Source organism: Pelophylax lessonae (assembly GCF_965119305.1).
Source record: "Pelophylax lessonae genome assembly, chromosome: 5".
Taxonomy (NCBI): domain Eukaryota; kingdom Metazoa; phylum Chordata; class Amphibia; order Anura; family Ranidae; genus Pelophylax; species Pelophylax lessonae.
In genome coordinates this window covers 393,457,725-393,485,047 of record NC_138772.1, presented here as the reverse complement: position 1 = coordinate 393,485,047, position 27,323 = coordinate 393,457,725, and the positions used below count along the sequence as shown (strand labels likewise).

General features: G+C 45.2%; 1 protein-coding gene across 1 annotated transcript in view; it reads left to right on the top strand.

The window, feature by feature from the left end:
• The window catches only part of SMCHD1 (structural maintenance of chromosomes flexible hinge domain containing 1), a 1,054,086-nt gene that overhangs the window by 417,247 nt on the left and 609,516 nt on the right, over positions 1 to 27,323 (top strand). Inside the window, exons 9-12 of the mRNA XM_082259552.1 lie at positions 1,791 to 1,954; positions 2,326 to 2,413; positions 3,261 to 3,471; positions 12,374 to 12,494. Of these exons, the coding sequence (XP_082115678.1) occupies positions 1,791 to 1,954; positions 2,326 to 2,413; positions 3,261 to 3,471; positions 12,374 to 12,494 (584 nt within the window). The remainder of the gene's footprint in view (positions 1 to 1,790; positions 1,955 to 2,325; positions 2,414 to 3,260; positions 3,472 to 12,373; positions 12,495 to 27,323) is intronic.

The window sequence follows — 27,323 nt, the reverse complement described above, 5'->3', positions numbered from 1 at the left end:
TCAGCAGCATGCTTTTTTTTTTTTTTTTTTTTTTTTTTTTTTTGCATCACCTGTAATAATGGGGTTAAAAAAACTAAAATTAGCCATTTATAGTACAAAATAGGGCAGATATTCGCTACTATAAGGGGGTTCATTTATATTGTTAAACAGTAAATGTAATAATATATATATTACTTATATATATAATATGAAATACACCCAGAAGTAGTATATATGGATATTTTTACTAGGAGTCAGACATGAAGCCATATGAAGGGGGATATAAATCTTTTATATTATAGTAGTACTAAAAGCTGAGACTTTTTTTTTTTCATGGATATGATCATTTTAAATACAATGCACAATACCGGTAAAGTTTACTTTAAATGTTATTGTAATGGCTTATATTATCTCCAGTCTATCAGCCTCCACCTTCTCTGGGTTCAGATGCTTATCTTCCCTGCACAGAGTCTTTAAAGTGATTTTTTTTAACCCCTTAGTGGCGACGGAACGCAAATATGCAGCCTCTGCTTCAGGGGGTTGTACCGGAGTGATGCCTGCAGCTAGAGGCATCACCCTGGAACCGTTGTTTAGAGCTGACAGTCAGCTTTCTTGTATTAAGAACCGATGTGGCTGAGCAGCTGCTTGGCTGTCATTACAACGTGCGGCAGGGGATGTCCCCCCTCCTCGGGTCTGATCAGGTTTCCGATGTAAAAACCCAGAAGCGATGTCATGACATCACTTCCAGGTACTGGATCCTTAAATGCTCCAGGTTTAAAAAAAAAAAAAAAAAATTACATTGCGTTTTGAATGCTTTTTAGTGCAAAGGAAGGATTTGGGGTCTTTTAGACCCCAGATCTCTCCATAAAGAGAACTTGTCACTGCCTATTACTGTCACAAGGGATGTTTACATTCCTTGTGACTGCAATAAAAGTGATAAAATTTTTTTTTTTAAATATAGAGTGAAAAAAAAAAATGAAAAGCTCCCCTATAGCAAGGTAAAAAGACATTCTGCCTTTATAACCACTCACTTCCTGTCCAGGACTAGATGTCCCATGAAGCATTATTGCTCCTTATACATTTACATTCACAGGTTCTTAGGCACTTACTGACATGTAAAGATAGTGTACTGAGCTGTATGTGGGCTGAACTGTGTCTTCTGACATGTATGGATGGTGTACTGAGCTGTATGTGTGCTGCACTGTCTTCTGACATGTATGGATAGTGTACTAAGCTGTATGTGTGCTGCACTGTGTTTCCTGATATGTAAACAAGTAATGCATTCTGTATGCAGGCCAACCAATCGGCTGACCAACTAATCGATTATGAAAATAGTTGACAACTTTTTTCATAATCGATTAGTTGTTTTGGCCCCAGTTAGCTTTTTAAGTACAGCACCACTTATGGCCCCTTTTATGGCTGTTTCCATAAGAATTGGAGTGCTGGCCAAACCTTAGGGTTCATCCCATCTTCCTAATCTTTCCAGTTTCAATATGAAGTGTAGCTGCACATTCAGCAAGTCTAGCATTCAGGTAAATTTATCCAAGTGGCATTATCCACCTTGCTAAATTCTACAAACTGAAATATTTGAGTTTTTCCAAGGGTGGATAAAGTAAAGTGCATCAACACTTGGGGGAGGTGTTATCTTCATTTTTTTTTTTTTTTTTTGGTTTAGTACATCTCTGGTTAAACTTTCATGCAAGGATGTTTTGAGGAATACACGGGACAACTAATAAAAATCCAGTAAATATTTTAAGTAGTAAATACATTTCTTTATAATAAACGTTATTTTATATCACTTGGTTTTGTAGCCAGGCGATTATTTCCATGTACACGAAGATGAACGCTATCTGCAGGATCTCATCATGGACGAAAATGCTAAAGATAGCTTCACAGCAGTTCTCATTACTGGTATCCAGCCTGTCCATATACAGTACCTGAAGGAATTTCGTCATCTATGGGTCAGGCAGTTGTCGTGAGTATATCTAAATGCTTATTCATATTTCATGAAGACAGTTCTTGTATGTTTACATTTTCTTCATTAAGTCTTAGTTCACACTAGTGTGACTTCTGCTGTGATTGTTTTCAATGGTGCTTGTTCTAATCAATACGATTTAGAATGGTAAGATTTTGGAAAAGGTTCCTCCACTACTTTGATGAAACTTTGCATATTTTACGGGGCTAAGTTGCACTGTAAATTGCACCAAAGTCACACTAAACAATCACACTGTAAATTGCATCAGTCGCATCGTAGTAGTGTGAACCAAGCCTTAATAATAAAAAAAAAAAGTTTAGCATACATTCTGCTGTGAAAATATTTTATGTAACACGCGCTTCTTTCTTCAGGCACATCTACCATTATTACATCCATGGGCCTAAAGGAAATGTGCTAAATAATCCCAGAGATAAATCTAACAGCCACATTGACATACAGGTAAACATGACGATTTTAGGATATCTTTTAGTATTCATAATGTTTTATTCTGCCTTTACTAACTGGGAGATAGACTGCTTTTCTGGAAGTATATGAAACCAAACAAAATATATTTTATTTTTACTTTGTAATGGGACACCGTCATGTAAAATGATTGGAGACTGCCATTGCTGAACTTCCCTTTAAAAATGCTAATACTGCTAATGGTAATAATTGCTATTTGGCACCGGACCATGTGCATACAGGTCCTTGTGCAATCGCTTATAGGCTGGTGTGCCTATTTTTTTTTTTTCACCCTCCAAAATACATCTCCAACTGGGAGTAGAAAAGTACTGTCCGTTTTTTTTTTTTTTTCCCCCATAGATCCTTTGGCTCTCATTCCGTAGTATGTGCCTCTGTGCAAAGTATCATGTGGATAATCCCTCCAGTCCAGACAAGATTTGGTTCAGGCTTACAGCCCCTGGATCTGCCATTCCATATAACGGCTCATTCTACCAGGAGTATTGGCACTTCCTGGGATATTTAACATCAAGCTTCTGTACCTCAAGTTTGTAAGGCAGCTATCTGGTCTTCTGTTCATACCTTTACTAATCATACCTATACTAAGTTTTTCCAGATAAATGTTCGAGCCGCTGTGTACACTACCTTTAGGAGAAGGGTTTTGCAGATGGCCTTGTTAGGTTCTAACCTGTGTTGCTCAAAGCAATAAAAAAAAGTACCGCTCGAATGCCCCCCAAACCTGTATCAGTCAGATCCGCATGTGGAGAGACTGGTGCAAGACAGACAGACCCTAGTAGACTTCAACAAAGCTTTTTCTATTCTACGTTTTCTTATATTCTTTTTACAGATCAACATGTTTGAAAAAGGAAAAACAACTAAAACTATTAACTTAAGAGATGTCCATGATGACATGCAGACACTGTATATTAACAGTGCTTCTGAGAGCTTTGAGTTTAAGGCTGTGGTTGAAGGTGATGGCGTAATAGAAGGAATTATGCGATATCATCCTTTCTTATACGACAAAGAAACCTATCCAGATGACCCATACTTTCCCACAAGTAAGTTAGTGTGTTTTAAATTATTTTTGTTCTTTTTTCCCGTGTCACTCTCTTTTTTTTTTTTTTTTTTTTTTTTAATGTGGTTCCTTTCTAATCATTGTCTGCAAGGTTTTAATTTTTTTAGAGCTTTTCCCTTTTTTGAAGTTTCTTTCCCCACAGATTAAGTGCAGAGGTGTCCAACCTTTTGAAATTCCTGGGCCACATTGGAAGAAGAAGAATTGTCTTGGGCCACACATAAAAAACACTAACAATGATAGCTGATGAGCATAAAAAGTCAGGAAGATCACATGTTAACAATCGCTGATATAGATAATGAGCAATAAAATCTTATTTTTTAAGAAATATTTTGTATTGTAAAAGATGGCAACATAAAACAAGTGCGATTTTTGACACTGTTTTTGATAAACGAATGCATCAATATAAATATATAAAGGAATGCTTCATCGATGGATGTAGTCTCAATTCTCAATAAATTCCAATAAGGGATACAGCTTTCTTTAATTGGCACCATATCCTGAACCAAACTGTGAAACCAAAAAAAGTAAAGGCAAAAGAGGACTTTAACCGCTTGCCGACCGCCGCACGACTATTTACTGCCGCAGTCAGCCCCCTACAGGCAAACCGACGTAGGGCTACGTTGCTCGCCTACGAGCCTCTATAGGGCGAGCGCGCGCCGCCGGAGGCGCGCCTCGGCCCCCGCTCGTTCACTAACATCCCCACACGGGTGACCGGCGGCTCCGATGTCCGCCGGTCACTCGCGATCTCCCGCTGGAGAGGGAGAAAGGCAGGCGGCTAATGTAAACAAAGCCGCCTGTCATTCTCCCTGGTGTAACTGCAGAGATCATACGATCCTAGGAATCACGCCCCTAGGGATACATTTAACCCACTGATCCCCAATAAAGTTAACCCCTTCCCTGCCAGTGTAATTTTGTCAGTAACAGTGCATATTTATAGCACTGATTACTGTAGTAATGTCACTAGTACCCCCAAAAGTGTCAAAAATGTCAGTCAAGGGTCCGATCTGACCGCCGCAATGTCGCAGTCCCCGCAAAAATATCGCAGATCGCCGCCATTACTAGTAAAAAAAAAACAATAAAAATGACATAAATCTTTCCCGTAGTTAGTAGAGGCAATAACTTTTGCGCAAACCAATCAAAATACGTTTATTGTGATTTTTTTTTTTTTACCAAACGTATGTAGCAGAAAACAAATTGGCCTAAAATGTTAAAAAATTTTGATTTTTACATTTTTTTTGGGGAATTTCATATAAAAAAATGTTAAAAAATATTGTTATTTTTTCAAAATTTTCGCTCTTTTTTTGCTTATAGCGCAAAAAGTAAAAATCGCACAGGTGATCAAATACCACCAAAAGAAAGCTCTGTTTGTGGGAAAAAAAGGACGTCAATTTAATTTGGGTACAGTGCCGCACGTCCGCGCAATCATCTAAGTCACGCAGTGCCGAATCGCAAAATAGGCCCTGGTCTTTGAGCAGCCAAATCCTCCGGGGCTTAAGCGGTTAAGGCACCAAACATAACCACCCAAAAAGGGAAACGCACAACCTTAAAAGTACAAAGATTTTATTTCACATCATTGTTGATTAAAAAAAGCTGCATAAAATCAAGGTGTATAAAGACAGTTGTATGGAAAACCCTGAGAGAGCTCAATTTCTGCCTAGCCCCATAAAGGGTATATTTAGGTTATGGTACTGTATATTGCAAATGATACAAAATAGGGCAGAAAATGCAGGGACATGTGAAATAAAATCTTTATATTTTTAAGGTTGTATGTTTCCCTTTTTTTTGTATGGTTAGGTTTGGCACATTAACCACTTCTGGACCAGAAGCTTTTCCCCCCTTAATGACCAGGCCATATTTTGCGATTCCACACTGCGTTACTTTAACGGTCAATTGCGTGGTCATGAAACGCTGTACCCAAATAAAATTGATGTCCTTTTTTCCCCACAAGTAGAGCTTTCTTTTGGTGATATTTGATCTCCTGTGCGATTTTTATTTTTTGAGCTATAAACAAAAATTAGGCCAATTTGTTTTCTGCTACATATTTTTAGTAAAGAAAAATCGCAATAAGCGTATTTTGATTTGTTTGCGCAATAGTTATCGCGTCTACTAACTACAGGAAAGATATTTATGTCATTTTTATTGTTTTTTTTTTTAACTAGTAATGCTGGCGATCTGCGATTTTTAGCGGGACTGTTACTGTAATAATGACACTGGCAGGAAAGGGGTTAACATTGTGGGTGATCAAGGGGTTAAATGTGAGCCTAGGGGAGTGATTCTAACTGTGGGTGGGGCGTGGCTTGTGAAATGATCATAGAGACTTGTGATCCTATAAAGAAGGATCACAGGGGCTCTGTGATCATTCCAGGGAGAAGGACGGTCAGCTGTGTTTACAACAGCTGACCGTTCTTCTCTTAGCAAGGAGCGATCGCGGGTGTCAGGCGGCAATCAAAGCCATCTGCCCCGTGCATCGGCTTCTCCACTGCCGAGTGGGGGCGAGAGCTCGCCGGCGGTGGCGCGTGCTCGCCCCCTAGCTGCAGGCGCGCGGCCAACGTAGGTGTACGTCGGTTTGCGCAGGAGGGCCATCCTGCCACAGTAAAAAGGCGGCGGGTAGTCCGGAAGAGGTTAAAGTCCACTTTTTTTTCCCTTCCTTTTTTGGTTTCACAATTCTCAATGAATTCTTAAGGTGCTCATCAGATATTTTGGGTCTAATTTCACCCTTCATGTGCTTCAGCCTTGAAAATAGTTGCTCGCAAATATTCACTCTGAAAGCTGTGCCTGAAAAGGCAGGCAGATAGCTATGGTCTAGTCATTAGGTTTGGATGTGGTCAGCCTGCAACTGATGTTTCCCTATTACTGTCTTACTGTCTTACTATGCCTTGTTCTGCACTTTGTTTCTTTGTGAGGCTGGCCATCTTAGAAGAGACAGGATTTTGCTTTGTAATGTCAGAGCCTCTGGTAAGAAGCTCCCAGTGAGCAGCACAGTAGTGACACCACCAAAGCACACCCCAAATCACTAATCAGTGCCTTGGATCTCATATTGCAGATATATACACTGCTCAAAAAATTTAAAGGAAGGCTTTTTAATCAGAGTATAGCATCAAGTCAGTTAAACTCCTGGAAATTTAATGTGGTCATTTAAGTAGCAGAGGGGGTTGTTAATCAGTTTCAGCTGCTTTGGTGTTAATGGAATTAACAGGTGCACTAGATGGGCAATAATGAGATGACCTCCAAAACAGGAATGGATTTACAGGTGGAAACCACTGACATTTGTTTTCCTTACTAATCTTTCCTGACTGTTTTTTACTAGTTTTGCATTTGGCTAGGGTCAGTGACACTACTGGCAGCATGAAGCCATACCTGGACCCTATAGAGGTTGCACAGGCAGTCCCAACTCCTCTAGGATGGCACAACAATAAGTTCCATTGCCAGAAGGTTTGCTGTGTCTCCCAGCACAGTCTCAAGAGCATGGAGGAGATTTCAGGAGACAGGCAGCTACTCTAGGAGAGCTTGACAAGACTGTAGAAGGTCCTTAACCCAGGGTTTGACAAATTTGCTTTAAATCTAGGAGCCAGCTAAAAAAGTTAGAAGCCAGTTTTTTTTAACCTTTTGCCTACTGGTTACTTTTACCCTCTTCCCACCCAGGCCATATTTTAGCGCTGTCGTACTTTGAAAGGCAATTGCGCGGTCATGCAATACTGTACCCACTGTGTCAGTGCCTGACACTTTGAAATTAGAGGTTGCAGCGGCTGATTCTGCGTCTGAGGCGCCGGTCCTTTTTTGGCACCCATAGGCCCTCCAAAGCAGTGAGGGTGTTCCCTTTTCTGCTAACTTTGACAACGTTGCCACAAAACAGTGGGGTTGTCCAAAACGCAGTGGTTCCTAAATGCTTTTTGCTTGCGGTGTCCATATGAGGATAACTGCGTTAAAGTGCATGGTCTCACCTGTAGTGGACCTGTCGATTTAAAGGTTAAATAAAGCTACCTTAATTCCGGGTTGAGGAGTCCCCAGCCTTTAAAGATCTGGCTGATAGGAGAGCAGAGGCTCTGGCCCGCCATATGTTCAGTGTGGCTGGTTCGGAACTTAGGCCGGTATTCACTATTGCCCCAGTTTTGCAAACTCTGACCAAGATAGCTAAACATTTATGCCAGGACCTGGAGGGGAAACAACTTCCCCCTGTCTTTGCGGAGCTGGCGGATGAGTTGGTCCAGGGGCTATAGTTCATTGGTGATGCCTGTTTGGATGCGGCTCCTTTGGTTTCTAGGCTGTCGGTATCAGCAGTGATCCTTCAATGTATTATCTGGCTGAACTGCTGATCTGCGGAACAGACTTCTAAGTAGGCCTTATCTGATCTCCCCCTTGTAGGGGATCACTTGTTTGGAGCTTCCTTGGACATCACTAAGGGTCTCGCAGGGGGGAAGAGTACTCTTCTTCTGCAGGCTACCAAGGGCAAGGAGCCCCGTTGTAGACGTGGGCCATTCTCCTTGGCTCATAAGAGGTCTCTTCGGCTCTCAAAACAAGGGATCAAATATCAGGGCCTCCACCAGAGGTTCCAAGAAGACCTGGTCTGGCAAGCCACAATCAGGCTCTTCCATACCTGTGTACATGGCTGCCTCTGCATGCAGGGGCGCCTCGCCTATATCTCAGGTGGGGGGACGTCTTCGCTTTTTTCTGGATCCATGGACCTCCCTGGTACAGGACAAGTTGGTCCATAACATTTTTCAGTCAGGCTACAAGATCAAACTCGGTCTTATCCTCCAGGTTGGTTCTCTTTGGGGCAGTGCAAGACTTGTTACTTCAAGGGTAATTGTTCCGGTTCGGACTTCGGAACGTTTTCAGGGGTTTTTACTCAAACCTCATTACAGTCCCCAGGAAGGAAGGCAAGGTACGTCCAATTCTGGACCTCAAGGCGTTAAACTGATTTGTGCGAGTACTGAAGTTTCGCATGGAGTCCATTCACACGGTAGTGGCATCCCTACCTCAGAGGGATTTCTTCTCGCTTCTATCAACATGAAGGATGCCTAACCAGAAATTCTAATATGTGCCGGTCCCCAGCACTTCCTTCGTTTTGCCGTGGGCGGAGAGTATTATCAGTTTGTAGCGTTGACCTTGGTCCCGCCTCCGCTCCTCAGGTCTTTATAAGAGTGTTGGCCCCGGTGCTGGCATTGTTTGAGTCAGTGAAGGATTGCGGTACTGGGGTGCCTGGACGATTTTCCGATTGCTCTGATGGCCAACTGGAGATTGCTCTGTGAACTCTGGGGGAGTTTGGTTGGTTTCTGAACTTTCAGGAGTCTGCTTTGGTTCTGTACACAAAAACTGGACTATCTGGGTCTGACTGGGCCTCAGCCGGAGTGTTTCTTCCTCTGGAAATACTCCAGACTATGCAGGAGGCAATTAAGCTTCTGTTGTTCTGCAGACTGTCATCACTCCGGGCTTGCATGCGGGTGCTGGGCCTGATGGTGTCCACCCACGAGGCGGTCTGTTTGCACAGTTCCACAGAAGACCTCTGCTAAAGAGATTCTGGTAAAATGGGACAGGATCCACATTCTCTAGAGGTGGCTTCGTTCTTCGGCACTTCGATATGGAAAATCCTTTTTCCCTCTGTACTAGACAGTTGTCACCAGGGATGCCAGCCTGTCCGGGTGGGAAGGCGTCCTCAGCACAGACGTGCTTAGGGGGTCCAGACTTTGGCGGAGTCCAGACTGACGACTAATGTACTGGAGCTCTGAGCGATCAGACTTTGTCTGGCTCATTGGACAACTCATCTTCAGGGGTGTATGGTACGAATTCATTCAGACAGTGCCATGGCCGTGGTATATATCAATCACCAAGGGAGCAAAAAAAAGTGTCCTGGCGACTCGGTAAATAGCCGGCCCGCACTACCTGCATGCACCCCGGCTCGGACACTCGGGCTACCTTCCACTTGCACCCTAGACCACTGAACGTTGGCATGGACTCCAGATGCATCAATAGCCTGAGCACTCCTCTTCCTCGGCCCACATAAGGCCCCAGACTCGGCAGCCGATAGGGCGTGAGTGACCCCAGTCTCCCAAGACACATTCAGCTTTCTGGGCCGACCTCCTCTCTCTTCTGCTTGCAGTAGTAGATTGCCGCAATGCCCGCATTGGCCCCACACTTGCATGCGCATAGTCACATTCAGACACTGAGGACATGCCGGGCCAAAATGCTCCACGCCTCCTCCTGTTCACAATGCCAGTCTCCCGGCGGGCACCATCCGCACCCCTGTATCCCACATGGTGGATGTCTTCGTCTGTTCCGCAGGTTCTCCGCCAACACGTGGTACAGCTTCTACTGCGCTCCGACTCTCTCCGGTACTCGCCATCTTGCTCCTCCAAACACGTCTCCATGTGTCTCCCTCTCAGCCGCACCCGAAGGCGGAAGTGGACTTTCCCTCCTTCTCCGGATTGGCTGTGCGTGAGCAGCGTTTCCGCCCATGACTCTGGATTGGCGGTGGCTCCTCCTGCTAGGCAGAACTTTCTCAGCTTGCACGCAACCGCTCTCCTTGCTTGTACCAGGTGTCCAACTGCGCCTCCATCACTCTGAGCCAGCTGACCCTCTTTGCTAGTCCATAGAATTGTCCCGCTGTTGAATGCACAGCAAATATTTCTCTTCTTAGCACTTGTACAAGCAAAACTTGCCATACTGTATTTAAAAAACGTCCCACTGTCATTAAATGCATTGTCAACAGATTTCTGTACAGCATCCATTTTGCCACTATTTTAGAGGAATGTCCCGCTGTCATTGGATGCACAGCCAACATTTTCCTGCAAAGCTCTGGCACACACATGGCCCCCGGAACACCGATCCATGTGCCCTGGGCCGCCATTTTCTCCTTCCACACTTGCACCATTTACTGTTGAGCAGGTACAGTCCATTTTCACAGTAAGAGGCATTCCTTCCGCTCTCAAGCGCATCACTTGATCAGACAATTTGCGGTTCTGACATGAAATTTTTCATTGCAACCTTTATTGTGCATTTGTTTCTTCATCCCACTCTCCCTATCTCCCGTAGAGCAGGCCTCACACTTCTCCTGAGCATTAGAATGCATTTCCTGAAAGAAAAATGACATTTTCACAAATTCTTCAGCCATTGTCATTAGCAGCCGTTCCAGTAGTCCAGGGCGATATTGCGGGCGAGCCCCCAAATATAGCACTGCCCCCTTGGGAGCTGCTGTGAAAGGATTCCCCTGGGTTACCCAAAGCAACAAGCAGTTAAACTTATCGCTTTAAGTCCTCGGCTCAGTCAATGAACAGTCCAGGGGATTCGTTTTTTTGTATTTTATTTGGAACTGGGATGGGAGAAAGGATGAGTGGGATACTCCAACTAGTTACTATGCACAAACTTGATGACAACTATCTGTAGTGTGTGCGTAAGGTCACTGCTTCACTTTGCCACTGAGGTGAAGATTCAAAGGTGAACTGTAACTGTACTTTAGGTTTCTCTTCAGGTTCTAACTTGGCTCCCCCTTTCTTACTCGCTTTGTGTGCTGACTCTCATCTACTTACTCTCCGTGGAGTGGTCCCCTTCCTGGGCAGACCCTTGGCAAGCTCCCTGGTACTCACAGACACTGTTTTTCCACAGGAATCTCTGCCACTTGTTCCACCGTCAGTTTCCTCTAGACCTCACAGCTCAGTCCCACACTTCTGGTACACTAGGCCTACTGCCTGTGACCACTTTCCAACCTGACAGGAGGAGAGACAGCTGTCACCCTCCTCCTGGGACCTGGCTTCCCACCCAAAGACATCCTGTCACATGTGCCCTTGGCTTTTATGACCAATACCGGGATGCACCACTGTAGTGCCCTCCCACTGGGACAGCCACAAAAGCCTGCGTGTCACTGGCTGGGTTTCCTCCACTGTCCAACATGCTCCCCTATTGGATACAGTGGGGACACTCCCTCAAATGCTGATTTTCACTTGTAAACAACACGTGTCGGAAATAGGCTTGGTCCTTTTTAAGTGGTGAAACAGTAAATAAATAAACAGTAAGTTAATCAACAGTGGTCACCAGATTAATCTTATCTCCAAGAGATGATCAGACAGACAGAAACAATAGAATAATGGGAAAGACTTACTTAAAGCGGTTGTATCCCCTGTGAAAAAAAAAAAAAAAAAAAACCCTGCAGGATAATGGCATAATGTGCTAGTACGCATTATGAAATACCTTAGAAGGAAGCCCCCCACACGGTTGCCCGGACACTGCTGAGGGAACTGACATGTTCCCTCGGCATCTCTTCCGGGTTCGGCGGCTCCAGCTCTGTGAGTGGCCGGAGCTGCAATGACGACACTCCCGCGCATGCGCGTGGGAGTTCACTTTCCGACAAGGAGCTCTGAAGGTCCGGCAAGATACGCATGCGCCGTTGGTGTCAGCGCCTCATGCAGGGTGAATATCTCCTGAACCATGCAAGTTTAGGAGATATTTATTTTACCTACAGGTAAGCCTTATTATAGGCTTACCTGTAGGTAAAAATTAAAAAGCGGAGTATACTACCGCTTTAACAATAAACACATAACAAACCATGCTCTCACCCCCACCTCAGGCTATCTGGCAACAGTATTCAAGAAGACCCAGGACTGTCCAAATCTCATTAATCAGCTTTCTTTTCACATACATCTGTTCACTGAGTTTCAAGTTGGCAGAGACCATCATGGCTTCCTTGACTGTTAAATGTAATAATGTCCTTTTGCATTATATAACCGGACACCTTCATAAGTGCTTGTAGCTCCCTCAAATCCCAGGGCCCATAGTCTGTGGGTAGGATGCTCGCCACTAGTCCTCTCCAAAAGCCTGTGTCCTGGTTGGGTCTGTCACAGGGCCCTTTTTTTTTTAACCCAAACTACTTAATTTCATGTTATGTTTTTCCAAAGAAAATGAGGATGATGAATTTGATGATGACTGTATACCACTGGACAATGAAGCTCGAGGAAAAAGGCCAATCTTTGAATGTTTTTGGAATGGAAGACTTATTCCTTATACCACAATTCACAGGTAAGCATTGTAGTTTACAATACCTATAAAGACTAATCCCCTTTAGATTGTATGCTCCATAAGCAGGGCCCTCCTATTCCATCAGTATAGAACTGTATTGTAATTGTATTGTCCCCCTTTATATTGTAAATGAATGTGCAAACTGTTGGGATATATAAATCCTGTATAATAATAATAGTCTAAGCTTGTTTTTAAGCTTTGTGTGCTACAGTATACAACAGTTGTACTTAAATATTTGTGCCCCAAGGTCAGATTACAGGTATTTAAACAACCACTGCATGAAGAAACATAAAGATGACATACAGTCAGGTCCCGAAATATTGGGATACCGACGCAATTCTAATCTTTTTGGCTCTATATACCACCACAATGGATTTGAAATGAAACAAACAAGATGTGCTTTAACTGCAGACTTTCAGCTTTAATTTTGTTACTTTCAATAGATTTTTATTGAAATATGCAATAGAGGTAAAACAGAACATAACGGTACATTGTGGGAAAATCGACAAATGTACAGTAAACAAGATCAATAATGTTCTTACAGTGAGTTTACAGCATTTCAGCCAGGAGGTTCATGGCTGATAGAAGAAGGAGATATACATGAGGCTAAGCAGTGCAATTGAAAACTGATAATCTCTGTGATGGGAGAATTAACCCATGCACCCCTAACGGGAACCTGCTGTGCATGGGGAAGTCTTCCATATATCCAAAAACAAAATTTAAAACAACAGAGTGTCCTCATAAAAACAGGGTCACCTCAAGGCAGTCCATTGTTAACTGTGACCATTCTCAGAGGAAACATGATCCACGATATTTTCCGTTTTGCCCTCAAGAAAGAGACTTTAGGACGTTTTCACGCCCCCCGCTATTGTCAATTTGGCCCCCGTTAGAATAAAGTGTATGAGTTGCTGGTTAGATTTACTTGCCGGAAAATCCCTGGCGTGTAACAGAGCTATTTGTGGAGTTCTGGCTGGGGTCACCCCTGTAACTTTGCAAATTACATTGAAGATTCTATTCCAAAACCCTCTAAGTGGGGGGGGGGGGGGGGGGGGGCGGGCGGGCGTGGCTACCGCACACTGAGATGGCCGCAGTCTGAGCGAGCTCCGCTCCGAGCCCAGGGATCACAGCATCTTACAGGAGACCCGCCGCACTTTCGAGGCACTCACGACCATCACCGCATACCGGACACCTTCCTGCCTCCGCCGAGATGAGCAAACCCCGCCAAGCCGCGATGCAGGTGAAAAAACTGCCGGAGTACTTCCCGGCGCTGCCCCACGCTGGTCTCCACCAAAATGGCGGCGGGAGACCGCCTTCTCCACCTCACGCCGCTCCTCTGCTGCGCAGCAGCCAGCCACCGATGCTCCAGGACGACATGGATGCCACTGCCAGCGAGATGCACAGCTCTCCATCCACATGCATAGACTCTGGGGCAAGCATTCCCTCTACACGGAGTCCCCTGAAATCCAAGCCTAGAAAGGAAACAGATACCCGCAGGGATGCGATGGAAGCCGGATCCAGGTCTCAGGTACCTTTTCCTGCCTATAATCCGCAAAACGACCCCATTGCGCAGTTCCCGACCACAGGCCAGCTAATTTCAGACATCACCATGAAGGAAATGATGATGTCTTTTAAAGCCTCTCTGCACGCAGATCTTTTCACTGCTTTCCACCAATGTAAGGCTGACATACAAGATTTGGGTCAAAGGGTACATGTGACTGAAACTAAGCTGTCAGAAGTAGCTGTATCATATAATGTGCTTGTAGACTCACACAACTCTCATAAAGATGACATCCTCATGATCAAGAATAAATTGGCTGACCTGGAAGACAGGTCACGCCGCAACAATATAAAGATCAGAGGCGTCCCTGAGACTGTCACACCGCAACAACTACCCCATTATGTCCATTCGCTTTATAAAGACCTGGTTCCCTCCTTCACGGTGGCAGATTTGACGATAGACAGAGTCCACAGGATTCCTAAACCATCCTTTTTGCCCCAGGAAGTGCCTAGAGACGTTATTCTGAGAGTTCGCTTTTTCCAGGCTAAAGAACGCATTTTGGAGGCGTTCAGAAGAAAACACAATATTCCACCTCATGCACAGTCCTTGCAGCTGCTACCGGACTATTCAAAGCACACTTTGCTGCAGAGGAGGGATATGTCCACCATTACCAAGACCCTTAGAAATCACAGTGTGCTCTACAAATGGAAATAACCGGCAAAATTGAGTGTGACTTACAATGATTCCACACATCTTATCACCACATTGGATCATGGCTTAAAGCTACTGAAAGAATGGGGTATTGTCCCCCGTGACCCACCTGATCCACCTCGTCCTGACAACCGCGCCCAAGCGATGGATCTCAGGCATCTCGCGCCCGACTGGCAGGTTGCTCGGTCCAAACGGACCAACAACAGGAGGAAAAATCGCAATTGAAGGGTCTCTCTTTCACCTATTCCGTGACATACTTCCCTGGGCTCACCTTTAGGTACCTACCACCGTACCTACCCCCAATTTGATTAGGCAGCATGTGCTGCACGGACTCTCACAGGTCCACCTTTTTTACCCTTTACTCCCTTTTTGTTTTTTACGATTTCAATGTGCCTCCTTTTTTATGGCACGCTCTCAGGAACATCTTCGCACAGCCCTTACGAACAGTCGTCACAGCTTCACGGTTACTATGACCTCTCTGCACTAGCAAGTACTTTGATCAGTCATACCGGCTACCATTGGCAGTCCAAGTCTGCTTCTCTTATTCCACCCTCAGTTGCATCTGCTCTTGTTCACCACTCCCCATGGCTACCAATTGTTTGCTCGCTTGATTACCTATGTCTATATCCTTGATGTCGCTTGATGTGCGGGGTCTCAACCACCCCGCGAAGAGACGCTCGCTTTTGAAAGGAGGCTCTACAACGCTCGGTGGACATTGTGGCTGCACAAGAGACGCATTTCCACAAGGACAAAACTCCTTCGTGTACCCACAGCGATTTTCCTCACATCTTTTAAGCCTCTAGGACAGAGAAAAAAGGGGGTGTCCTCCTAGCTTTTGGCAGCAAATTGTCTTTTGAACTGGTGGACTCTATCCTTGATCCCAACGGTCGGTATATTGTGATAATCTGTAAACTAAATAATGCTCTGTTCACTGTAGTTAACGCATATGCTCCCAACTCGCACCAATCGAGATTTCTTACTCGCTTATTCAAACTGATCTCGAGGGTGCGACAGGGCTCTGTCTTGGTTTGTGGGGACCTGAATATGACATTGGATACTACGTTGGACTCATCGACCCCTGGCAGGCGGGCGCCCAACCATTTACGTGGGGTCCTGCAGGCTGAGGGGTTGTATGACGCATGGAGGTGTCAACACACAGACGAACGTACTTATACCTTTTACTCAGCTAGACATAACTCCTATTCTAGGTTGGATTACATCTTGGTGGCCAGGCTGTCTCTACAAAAAGTCACGAAAACTGACATTCACGATATCTCATGGTCAGACCATGCGACTGTTACTCTGTCTTTGACGGTCGGCTCGATTGCGGGCCAAACACGGCTTTGGACATGTGACAGCTCTGTCCTCCGAGATGTGACCAGCAGGAACCTTCTGACAAAGGAACTTCAGGGGTACTTTGAACGGAATCGTGCGCACGACACGAACCCATTTGTTAACTGGAATGCTCATAAGGCATTCATGAGGGGACTGCTGCTGCAAGCTATGGCCCGTAAGAGGAAAGCACATTCAGCTAAACTGGACTCTCTCCTCGCGGAAATTATAGAGAAAGATGGTCTCAATCAATCAAGTCCGTCCTCCGTGCTGGCGTCTCAACTCTCCGAGCTGCGTCGTCGGCTTCGTGAGTTCTTTTGCCAGGAACATGATTCTTACATGCGACGTCTAAGGCTTAACTATTACGCTAACCACAATAATGCCGGTAAGTTCTTAACACAGCGACTAAAAATTCGGAGGACCAAATCTACCATTCCCCAGATACCTTCGCGGAATACTATGGTTCTTTGTATAAACTTAGAGATGACCCCTCTACCCCCCAACCCTCAGAACCATTAATCAAGGAATTTTTACATTCCCTCAAATTACCACAACTGTCGGAAACTCAACTGGCGTTCCTTAACGCAGACTTTACTGATATTGAAATTCACTCTATTATTCGCTCTCTCCCGTCTGACAAGTCCCCTGGCCCAGACGGGTTGAGGAACGAGTATTACAAAACCTTCCTGTCAACCTATGTTTCCCACCTAAAACTCCTCTTTAAAGAGGCGGCATCCACGGGGTCAGTCCCTCAAGAAATGCTCACCGCCCATATTGTTACTCTCCCCAAGCCGGGCAAAACCCCCGATTCCCCTTCTAACTTTCGCCCTATTTCCCTCTTAAATACTGACATTAAAATGTACGCCAAGCTTTTAGCTAAACGACTGTTCAAAGTAATCCCCAGCCTCATCAAACCCGACCAGACTGGGTTCACCAAAGGACGTCAGGCTCCAGATGCCACCAGGCGCCTATTGAACATCCTCCACCATGTTCGACTCTCCAAATCTCTGACCCTTTTGCTCTCTATCGACACCGAAAAGGCGTTCGATAGAATCCATTGGGGTTACATGACGGCCACCTTAAACCAATTTGGTTTCCACGGTCCGATAGTCTCCGCGATCCTTGCTTTATACTCTACTCCCTCTGCGAGGGTTTTCACTTCAGGCTTCCTTTCTAAGGAATTCCCGATTAGGAACGGCACGAGGCAGGGTTGCCCCCTGTCCCCGGCTATATTCAACTTGATGATGGAACCCCTAGCAGAGGCTATACGCGCGAACCCCCTCATCTCTGGAGTGACCGTAAACCGCGTCCCACATGTAATAAATTTGTTTGCGGATGACGTTATTTTAATAGTAAATAAACCTTTGATATCTCTCCCCATTATTCACGACACCCTCACCCGTTTCAGCTCCCCATCATATTATAAAGTGAACTTCCATAAATCCCTGATACTTGACCTTGGGATCAACCCTCATACTAAGCGTCACTTGCAGCAGTAGTTCCCGTACACCTGGGCAGCTCACTCTATCCCTTACCTGGGCATTCAAATAGCGGCAGACCCTACCAGGATTGTAGAAGTAAACTTTAAACCTCTGGTGGTCAAAATCCACCAAAACCTATCTCGTATGGCAAAAGATAGAACAATCTTGGCTGGGCAGAATAGCATCTTTCAAAATGATGAAACTGCCCAAGATAATGTATCTGTTCAGAATCCTTCCTCTGCCTATCCATCATAAATACTTTAAAGAACTGACATCCATTTTGAAACATTATGTCTGGCTGGGTAAGAGACCAAGGTGTTCGCAAGCTCACCTAGTGAAGCATAAGAGAGCGGGAGGAGTGGGCTGGCCAGTTTTAGAAGACTATTACATTTCCTTGCTTCTCTCACAGGCTAAAAAATGGTTTCTAAACTCGCCGGAGGCGATGTGGGTAGGGCTGGAGACCTCCTTATCACGGTCTGCATCCCTGCACCTTCTGCTTCTGGCGGACTCGTGGCGACAAATCAATATACAATCATTTCCCCCCACAATCCAAGCCACCATCCTAGCTTGGAGAAAATTGCTGGCATCAGCTAGTCCAAACCCCGCATATGCACCGATCCGTATCCCACTCCAAACCTTGGAAGTATTAATACCCTACTTAAAGACTAACGCATGGAGTTCCCTGGGCATTCTGTGGGTAGTTACTCTCTTCAGGCACTATTAAGACATGGGCAGAGCTCTCTGCTCACTACAAACTGCCGAAGTCAATGTCTTACTCCTACTTGCAAATCTAACGGTTTCTCCATAAATTTCCACTGCCGGTTATACACCTAGCTGCACCTCTGCATGCCTTCTTTACGGCCTCAGAGGTACAGGAGAAAGGTATTTCCCTGATATACAACTCCCTGGGAGGTAAAATGTTGTTCGCCAAAACCCCCCCGATGCTCAAATGGGAGAAAGACCTTGAGGTGCAGTTCTCACCCCAGATGTGGTCCAAATCTTTTCAAGCAGTGTCTGCTGCAACTCACTGCATGAACCATTGGGACCTTGCTCAGAAAATTATATCACGCTGGTATAGGACCCCAGTCATGCTGTCAAAATTTATAGCGTCATATTCGCCCTTATGCTGGAGGGGTTGTGGTCAACCTGCAAATATATATCACGTGTTTTGGTCGTGTGTGGGCATCTCTAGCTACTGGAAACAAATTTTTGCTACCATGTCCAATATCACAGCTAACCTCAGGCCCCCAGAACCAGCCCTAGCAATAGTTCACCTGGGAATCCACGACTATCCAAGGGAACACCGCACGATCCTGACCCATATCCTACTATCTGCAAAACTCATAATAGCCAGACATTGGAAGAGCAGTCTAGCACCCAACCAAACAGAGGTACTAGCCCAAGTCAACCTTAATTATCAATATGAACGGTTGTTGGCGTTACGGGTCAAGGATTCTATGACTAGTTTTGATTCACAATGGGCAGCATAGTCAGCATGGTATCCAAACCACTCTGTCCCGGGTTCATCTTGAAAATTTTGATGTTACTGTTACGGTATCTACATGAGTTTCTATACTTCCACCTTCGTTTCTGTAGAAGAATGATGTATTGACATGATTCATTTTCACTGTTCAATTGTATTTTTCTTGAATGTGAATTGTTCATATTCCACATTGCATTGTTTATTTTATTTTGTTTGCTAAAACTTCAATAAAAACTACTTTCAAAACCCTCTAAAGTGTGGGGCAGGTCCACCAAGTATGCAGCATGTCACCAATAGAATCACAGCCCCGAAAACAGAGAGGTGAAGTGGACTGGAACATTCTGGAGAGTCTCGAGGGGACCAGATACCAACGCATCATTACCTTTAAGTTAGCCTCAATGAGGGACACGTTACGAATACCTTGGAATGCCCTAGACGCGTTTCTAAACCAAATATCCGTAGGCCATTCATATGCTAGGTCAAGCCGCCATGTAAGATGCTTTTGTAGATTGTGAAGTTAAAGAATTCTAGATTACTGTGTTACCACCCTTCCTGTCTGTTAAAATTCCACACCAATTTTCATATGGGGTGGCTCAGGGGGGTAGCGGCCTAGATTTCCATAAAGAGTGCAAGAAGTGTGAGATTTATAGAAATCTGAACTTTTCAGAGTGTGGCATTTTTAGTTTGTTGTTACAGTATTTCAGTATTGACGGACGCAGTTCTCTCTGATTCCTATCAGTAGGGTAATACTGCCCCCTACAGGAGTAGGACACTAGGCAGAAAAAAAGTTCTGGCTATGCCTATGGGCAGTCCCGGAGGGTACACCCTCTCTCTTCTTGCATAGGATGCCAGTTTTAATCTGCCTAGTCAGGAGTAAGGACCTAGTTCCTTGCTGGGATCTCTGGTCCTGGCATAGAAGTAATTTTTTTATGTAGATTTTTTTTAGCTAGGCCTTTTATCTCCGGATCGTTTTTTCCTGTGAGATTTTCTAGCAAGTATGCCGGGCTGGGCGACAGACTGAACCCCCATATCCAGTGGTCACCCCAGTCTGGCCATCGAGCGTGTGCAGGCCTTAGCTCAGCGCTGGGTCGGCCACGACATACTCCCACTGGACAGGGACTGGCCCCGCAAGTTAAATGTCTCGCCAGGACGCACACGACAGAGTCTAGGCTGATGTCGCAGCGTTCTTATTTGGCCGACAGCCCCCCTACTCTGGTGGCGTGGGGTCCTGTCATGAGATGGCGCCCACCTGTGTTCCCGGTATGGTGAGTAAATGTCCCCCCCCCCCCCGGCGGACTTTGGGGTGGATGCAGGCCCTCTCTCTGGGATGGTCGGACCTTCACACTCCAGGGTTCCCTTTGTCCTGTTGTGACCCCCCTCCTCTCCACCCCCCCTTACCCCCCCCCCCCCCACGTGGGGGACTGTTTGATCCTACCTGAGGCTGGGGACTAGTGTGCAGGCCGCACGGGGGGTCGGGGGAGTGTGCTGTCCACGGCGCTCGACCGATCCTGCCTGGGTGGCCCTTGGTGGGGTTTTCTGCTGTGGATGGGAGTTTGGGGGGGTCCCTGTGGGCCCCAATTACCGCGATTCGCGAGGCTGCCATTTTGTTGTAGCCTCTGTCTGCTACTATGGTAGCAGCCTTCTTGGTACACCCGTTTTTGGCCAATTAGATTTTTTGCTGTGGAGGCCTGTGGGAGTGCCTGGAGGACAGTGTGTCATGAGAAGGGTGGTCTCTCCCTCTCTGTGGGGGTCTGTTAGTGCGCGCCTGACTTTCAGGGGGCGCTGTGGGGCCGCTTAAAAAAAATGTAATTTTTGTAATTTTATTTTAAAAGTTGCTGGCGGGTTCCTCAGGTTCAGTATGGACCCTGCAGGCCATTTGTTACCACCTGACCCTCTCACGGAGGCCGCAGGGCCTCCCGGATCTCCACTCTCCTTCAATGCCTTTTTGGCAGTCGGGAAGCATTTGGGCCCGGGTGAAGGTGGTAGGTGCACTGAGACGTTTCTTCGCCTACCCCTGCCTCATCTGATGTCTAGGAGTCTTGAGTCTGGCTCAGCCACCACAGACGGGGGGCCTCCCTGCCGGATCTGTTACCTCACACCGTCTCCTCGGATGAGGAAGATGACATTTCTACCTCTCCTGCCGCGACAGGCGCTGGTGGATGCACTGGCTGTTTCGGTGCGTGACACCCTGCGATTTGGCGGTCACAGCGGCGGCTGCGCCTGGGGTGCAGGTGGCTCACATGCCATCTGGAGCTGCTCTTTTTGCTGGCTGCTCATGTAGGAGGGGACTGTCCTGAGATGTTCCCCTGGGGTGTCTAAGCGGCCATTAGCCGTTGCCCTTTTGGGGAGTCTTTGGTACAGAGGACTGTTCCGCCTTTGGTGGACGTAAGGTCTCTAGCTTAATGAGACTACCGTTGTTCCAGTGGAGGAATCCCGGCCCTGTAAGGACTAGTGGGATAGAATGGCGGGCTGTGGCCTGCGATCTGTACTCCCTGGCGTAATCTGCACTGGGAACAGTGTTTGTTTCTCCTTGCCACGCAGACTCTGCCCGATGGGCGGATTTCCACCGCTGTCACTTGGTGTGGGGCATGTCCCTCTTGCCCTGGGGGAGCTGTTGGCCCAGCTGGCACAGGAGCTGCAATTTGTTGAGGCTCCTTTGTATGGGTCACCTTTTTGTTTTCGGCGGTGGTTGTCCAGCGTCTACTTGACGGTAGTGTTGGTCTGTGGATCAAACTTCTACGATGGTCTTAATGGATCTCCCTGTTTAGGGGGATCGCCTGTTTGGCGCTGCCCTGGATGACATTTTATAAGGGTCTCACGGGGGGAAGAGTGTTTTCTTACACAGGCTAACAATGGTAAGGGCCTTCATCGCAGTCTGGGTTTTTCCCTTTCGGCTCGCAAACAGTCTCAGGGACAGTCGATGTGGCGAAGTCCTTCCAGACTTCCGCGTCTGGTTCCAAATGACCCTGGTCTGGAGAACATGAGATCCTTTTTTTCCAGACCTGAGGACTAGGCCTACTCGGCCTGAAGGTGCTTCCTCACCCATCTAGGGGGTGGGGGGGAGGTCCTTGCCGGTCAAGGACCTGCGGCTGGGTCGGATCCCAGGCTGCTGGGTTCAGGAGGTCATGCGGTCCAGTTGCAAGATCGAGTCCCGATCCGTTTATTTCCGGTAAGGCTTTTTTCCCTTACAATGTATGGCTGTCCCCGGATAGCTTACAGGCGCTCTGTGGTTCAGTTCAGGCTCTGGTTCAACAAGCTGGGCCAATTGGTCCTTTGATGGTTCCATGCAAATCAAAAATTCAAGTCGGTAGCGGTTTGCACGGCGGTGGCTTCCTGGGGATGATGTCAGTTGTGACGAAACGCGTTGGGATTGGCGTGCTGACCTCACCACGCAGAACCCGGAAGGACAGGCGACAGTGCATCTGGCCGGCTTTTCGAATACAACGCTATTATTTTGTGTAAATGTGAGTTTTCTTATTTTTTTACTATTAAATATTGCCTTGATATACTTCACCATGGAGGCTCTTGTATTTTAAATATTTGCTGAACCCTAAGTGGAGGCTGCTTATGCTCCCTGCTGTTTAAGCACGTTTAAGGCTACATTTCCTCTCAGTGTTGATCCGTGGGTACATCTCACTAGCCTGTCATCTTGGATCCTATAGAGATTGAACCGATTTGTGCACCTTTTACCATCATCTGGTAAGCGTATTGGCATGCCACTCTAACGGATGCACTGCGGAGGATTGCATTTAACTCTACTGTGGTGGAGGACTTTTATATTTTCTCTACACTGTTGTCACCTTAATTTTTTGGGACAATTTATTTTCTTTTATTCATTTCATTATTATCATTTTTTCTTTCTTTTTGAATTGTGCACTTTATTTCATTAAGTTATATTTGGTCTTGCCATATTGCACTTGTGCACATGTGTATTCATTTTGTTTAACACACTTGATATCAGTTATTTACCAGAACTAACAGACAGACTTAGAAATTGATAAAGCTCAAAGACCCTCTTATCTCCCAGCTGAGAAACCCCTGGATGTTTTAGTGCGCATCCATTTCAACAATACAAAGGAAACGGTGATTTACGCTGCAAAACGAGCTGCAAACCTACTAGAGCCCTACACTGCAATTGCCCTATATGCAGACCTCTCCAAGGCCACAAAGGAGAATTACTGCCAATTGTCCACTATTACGAAGGCACCTCAGAATCATCATATATCCTACTAATGGGGATTTGCCACTAAACTGCTGATCACACATCTTGGCAAAACTCATGCTGTGCCCATGCTCTTCGCTGGCCTACAGCTTTTAAGATCTTAGAGAATACTTCCCAAAGACAGTCTGCAACCTCCACTTTATCCCGCTACCCCAATGTAAGCTGACTGGTCCCACCAGAATGAACCGGGTCTTAGTGGATCATTTCTCTCTTCAAACCTAATCTTTGCTCCATCGGCTCTGATCACTTAGACGGCTGGAGGAAATCTCCCCTAGGTTGAATACTAACAGCAGTACCTCTGCACATTGAACCATTTTGTCAGTGGGTTCTCCTTTTTTACTCTCCCTCCCTAACCTGCACTGGCACCAACTGTTTATGCTTTCAACTCTGGTTAGACAGCTTAATTTTTCTTCAAGAAACTACTTCTGCTCTTCTCGTAACTCTTAGCATTTCCTTCCTTTCAAGTGACCACATCACCTACTCCACTATGCCACTGAAAGTGTTCTCCTTAAACGCCAAAGGGCTAAATAGTCCACAAAAAACATTTGTGACATTAATATTAGTGAACCAATTAACAATCCATTCCACAGAAGCGCAACCACTGCTACTTTGCAGTGGACAATCCTATATCTGCAAGTGATATAATCAAATGTGAAAATAATAAAATATTTTGAAATCATACACAAGGCCATAAACTGTCAACATAAAGGCGTAAAATATAAATCTTCAAAGTGATTCAATTCAGGAAAGTTTGTGATTAACAGTCAACTCTCTATGTGAGTAGAGCCAGACATAATAGACGTTATATCCACCACCAGTGTGAATAAATAGAGCCATCCCCCCTATGGAAAAGCACTCATCATATTGAATTGCCTTTCACTCTCATGAAAAGTCAAATAAGCTTTTAGGTCAATATCCACCTGGTAGTATCACTCCACAATCAGCAGGTCTCATCTCATCGCATGTATTTGAGAGAAAACAAAAAGCTATGTTTAGCCTTTGGGAAGTGTTTTTTCTTGCTTTGTTATTCCCACCCATCATTTTGACACTGCTTTGGGACGTCCCATCGGTCAAGAAGGTATGGAGCTGTGTCCGTCAATGAACGAAAGGGAAAACTGGATTTTTGTCTTACCGTAAAACCCTTTTCTCTGATGTTCATTGACCGACACAGCACCCACACCTCTGTGGAGTTGGATTTTATGTTCTTCTGACACTGCTTGTTTAAAAACTGAAGTCCTATAGCAGAAAATTGGAGAATACCCCCTGGGACTGCCCTATATGCGTGGTCAAAGTTTTTTTTACGCCTAGTGTCCTACTCCTATGGAGAGCAGCATAAACCCATCGGTCAAGGAAATATGGAGCTGTGTCCGTCAAACATCAGAGAAAAGGATTTTACAGTAAGACAAAAATCCAGTTTTTCTTTTTTTTTTTCCCTATGCAAAAAATTTACCAAAAAAACTGCCTAAGAACCGCAGTAAATTTTGCAGAAGGCCCTGAGCCGTATCTTGTCTCAGGGAGTAGTTGTACCAGTAACTCCACGAGGCAGGTTCATAGGTTACTATTCAAACCTTATCACAGTTCCAAAGCTCTACAGAGGTATTTGTCCTGCTATGGACTTAATATCTTTCAATAAAATCCTTTTAAATTCCAAAATTTTTGAAGTCAGTTATTGCCTCATTCAAGGGGAATATCTGGCATCCATAGACTTTTAAGATGCCTATCTGCATACTCTCATTTATCCATCTGAGCAGCCATTTCTGCTTTTTGCAGTCACAGTCATTTCCTTTTTGTTGCACTACCTTTCAGCTTACACCGCATTCACACTGAAGCGGCACGACTTTGGGGGCGACCTGTGAAGTCGTGTGCAGCTCGACTTCGGCGCAACTTGCACGGACTTCATAAAATGAATGTCTATGCAAGTCGCTCCAGGTCGCCCCCCGAAATCGGAGCGACTTGTGTCGCTCCTATTAGAACCGTTCCTGTACCACACAATGGACCGCAGAGGTCCGTGACTTGTCAGGCTGACAAGTCGTCTGACAAGTCATATTGGTGTGAACGGGCTCTTCACCAAAGTCTTATCAGAACTTGGGATATCCAGGTCACAGGTTATTTGGATGACCTTCTCCTGAATGACATATCTTCTTTTTAGCTGTCTACAAATGTCCACAGGACATTTTAGATGCTCCAGGCTTTTGGCTGAGTGATCAGTTTTTAAAATCCTGCTCTTCAACCTTCCCTTTACTTGGAATACTTGGGTCTGTTTCTAGACACATCCCATGCAAAGATTTCATCTCTTAGAGCTCACGCTCAAGAATTCAGGTCAAAGTGAAATTCCATAATGAAATTCTCCATGAGAGTCCTAGGCCTCTTCTCTTGGTGGCCTCCTTTGAGGATGTACCATTCTCCCAATATCTTTGGAGACCATTCCAGCAGAACATATTGTCAACCTGGAACAGGCATGCTCCTTCTCTTGACTTACCAGTGCTCTCATCCATCCGAGCAAGAAATTCTCTAACTTGCTGGATCTCCAACCCAGCCTTAACAATAGGAAAATATTTCCTTTCTGATCACTGAAATTGATAGTTGCAAATGCCCATCTTTCAGGCTGGGGAGGAATGTTCCCTCGTTGTCCAAGGAATATGGTCATCCGTGGAAGCCAAGCTCCCCATCAATCCTGGAGTTCAAAGCAATACAAATGGTCCTACAACTCTGGACCCCCCTTCTGCAAGAATACCCAATCAGGATGCAGTAAGGAAAGGCCATTGCCTACATCCACCATCAATGGGGCAGCAGGAGTCATGCATCCTTAAAGGTAGCAAGCCAGGTCAGCCTATGGAAAGAGACTCCATGTCCAGTGATCTCTGCAGTCCACATCCCAAGAATAAACAACTGGAAAATCGATTACCTCAGCCACCATAGCCTGGATCAAGGAGAATTTGCCCTTCAATGTTACATCTGGAACCGAATATGTCAAGGATGGGGGGACCCTGGATGTCAAATTCAACAGCAAACATAATTCTGGTGAGCCTTCCAAGTTTGGAGCAAAAGAAGGCAAATACCCCAAATGGAACTATAGGCAGTAGATAACATTAATAGTAAGAGATATAAAATTTATATAATTTATTTAAAATGGTAAAAAAGTTAAAAATATTTATCTTTTTACCATTTTGAATAAAATATATTGATTTTATAGCTCTTACTATTATTACTCTATCTACTGCCTATAAAGTTCCATTGGAGTTATTTTCCTTCTTTTGTTCCATGTATCTTAAGAGCTGTTGCAGATTAGTCTTTTGGACTCTACAACACCTTGTTTGAACCTTCCAAATTTTTTCATGATCTGAAAAATTGTTTTTTTTTCTGTGTTTCTGAATCTACAGAAATGATCATTTTCACTGAAACTTTGTCCTGACAATGAAAGAGTTAAAGGATAAGTTCACCTTTGTAAAAAAAAAAAAAAAAAAAAAAAGCACATCCTTCTGCAGATTATAAAAATGTGATTTTTTTTTTAGTTTTTTACTAGCCACCTGAAAAGCATTGCACCCGCGATCAGCAGTTCACGGGTGCAATGCAGGACTTCAATGTAAGCTTATCTGCTTGTGCGAGCAGGCAGTTACACTGACAGGAACAAACCATGAACTACCAAGAGCTCTCAACAGCACCCAGGTAGTTTGAGAAATACAAGCTGTCAGCCGCAAGTTGTGATAGAGTTTGGGAAGAAGATCCCTGGCTCGCTGTCACTAGAGGCGTGGAGTCAGGGAGAAGCTGCAACAGTGGAAATAGGTTACATTTTCCACCCTAAAAATGGGTGGCAGATATAACATGTACCCAAAGCTAAACTTATCCTTTAAATGGCAGTCTCTGAGAAATTGTATTAGTTGCCTAGCTCTGCGTCTGTGGAGCACAGAAGTCAGAATGTCATGTAGTAATGCAGGCTGTTTCTACTGTACACATGTATAATGCACAAATGACTTGTAAAACAGTCCCATTAGAAAAACACTGGATTATTGCTGTCTTGTAGGCTGTAGAATGCTGGGATTGGCTTATAGGCATGTACAACCTGCTGTTTCATATTCCACAGTATATTCCAGAGCTATTATCA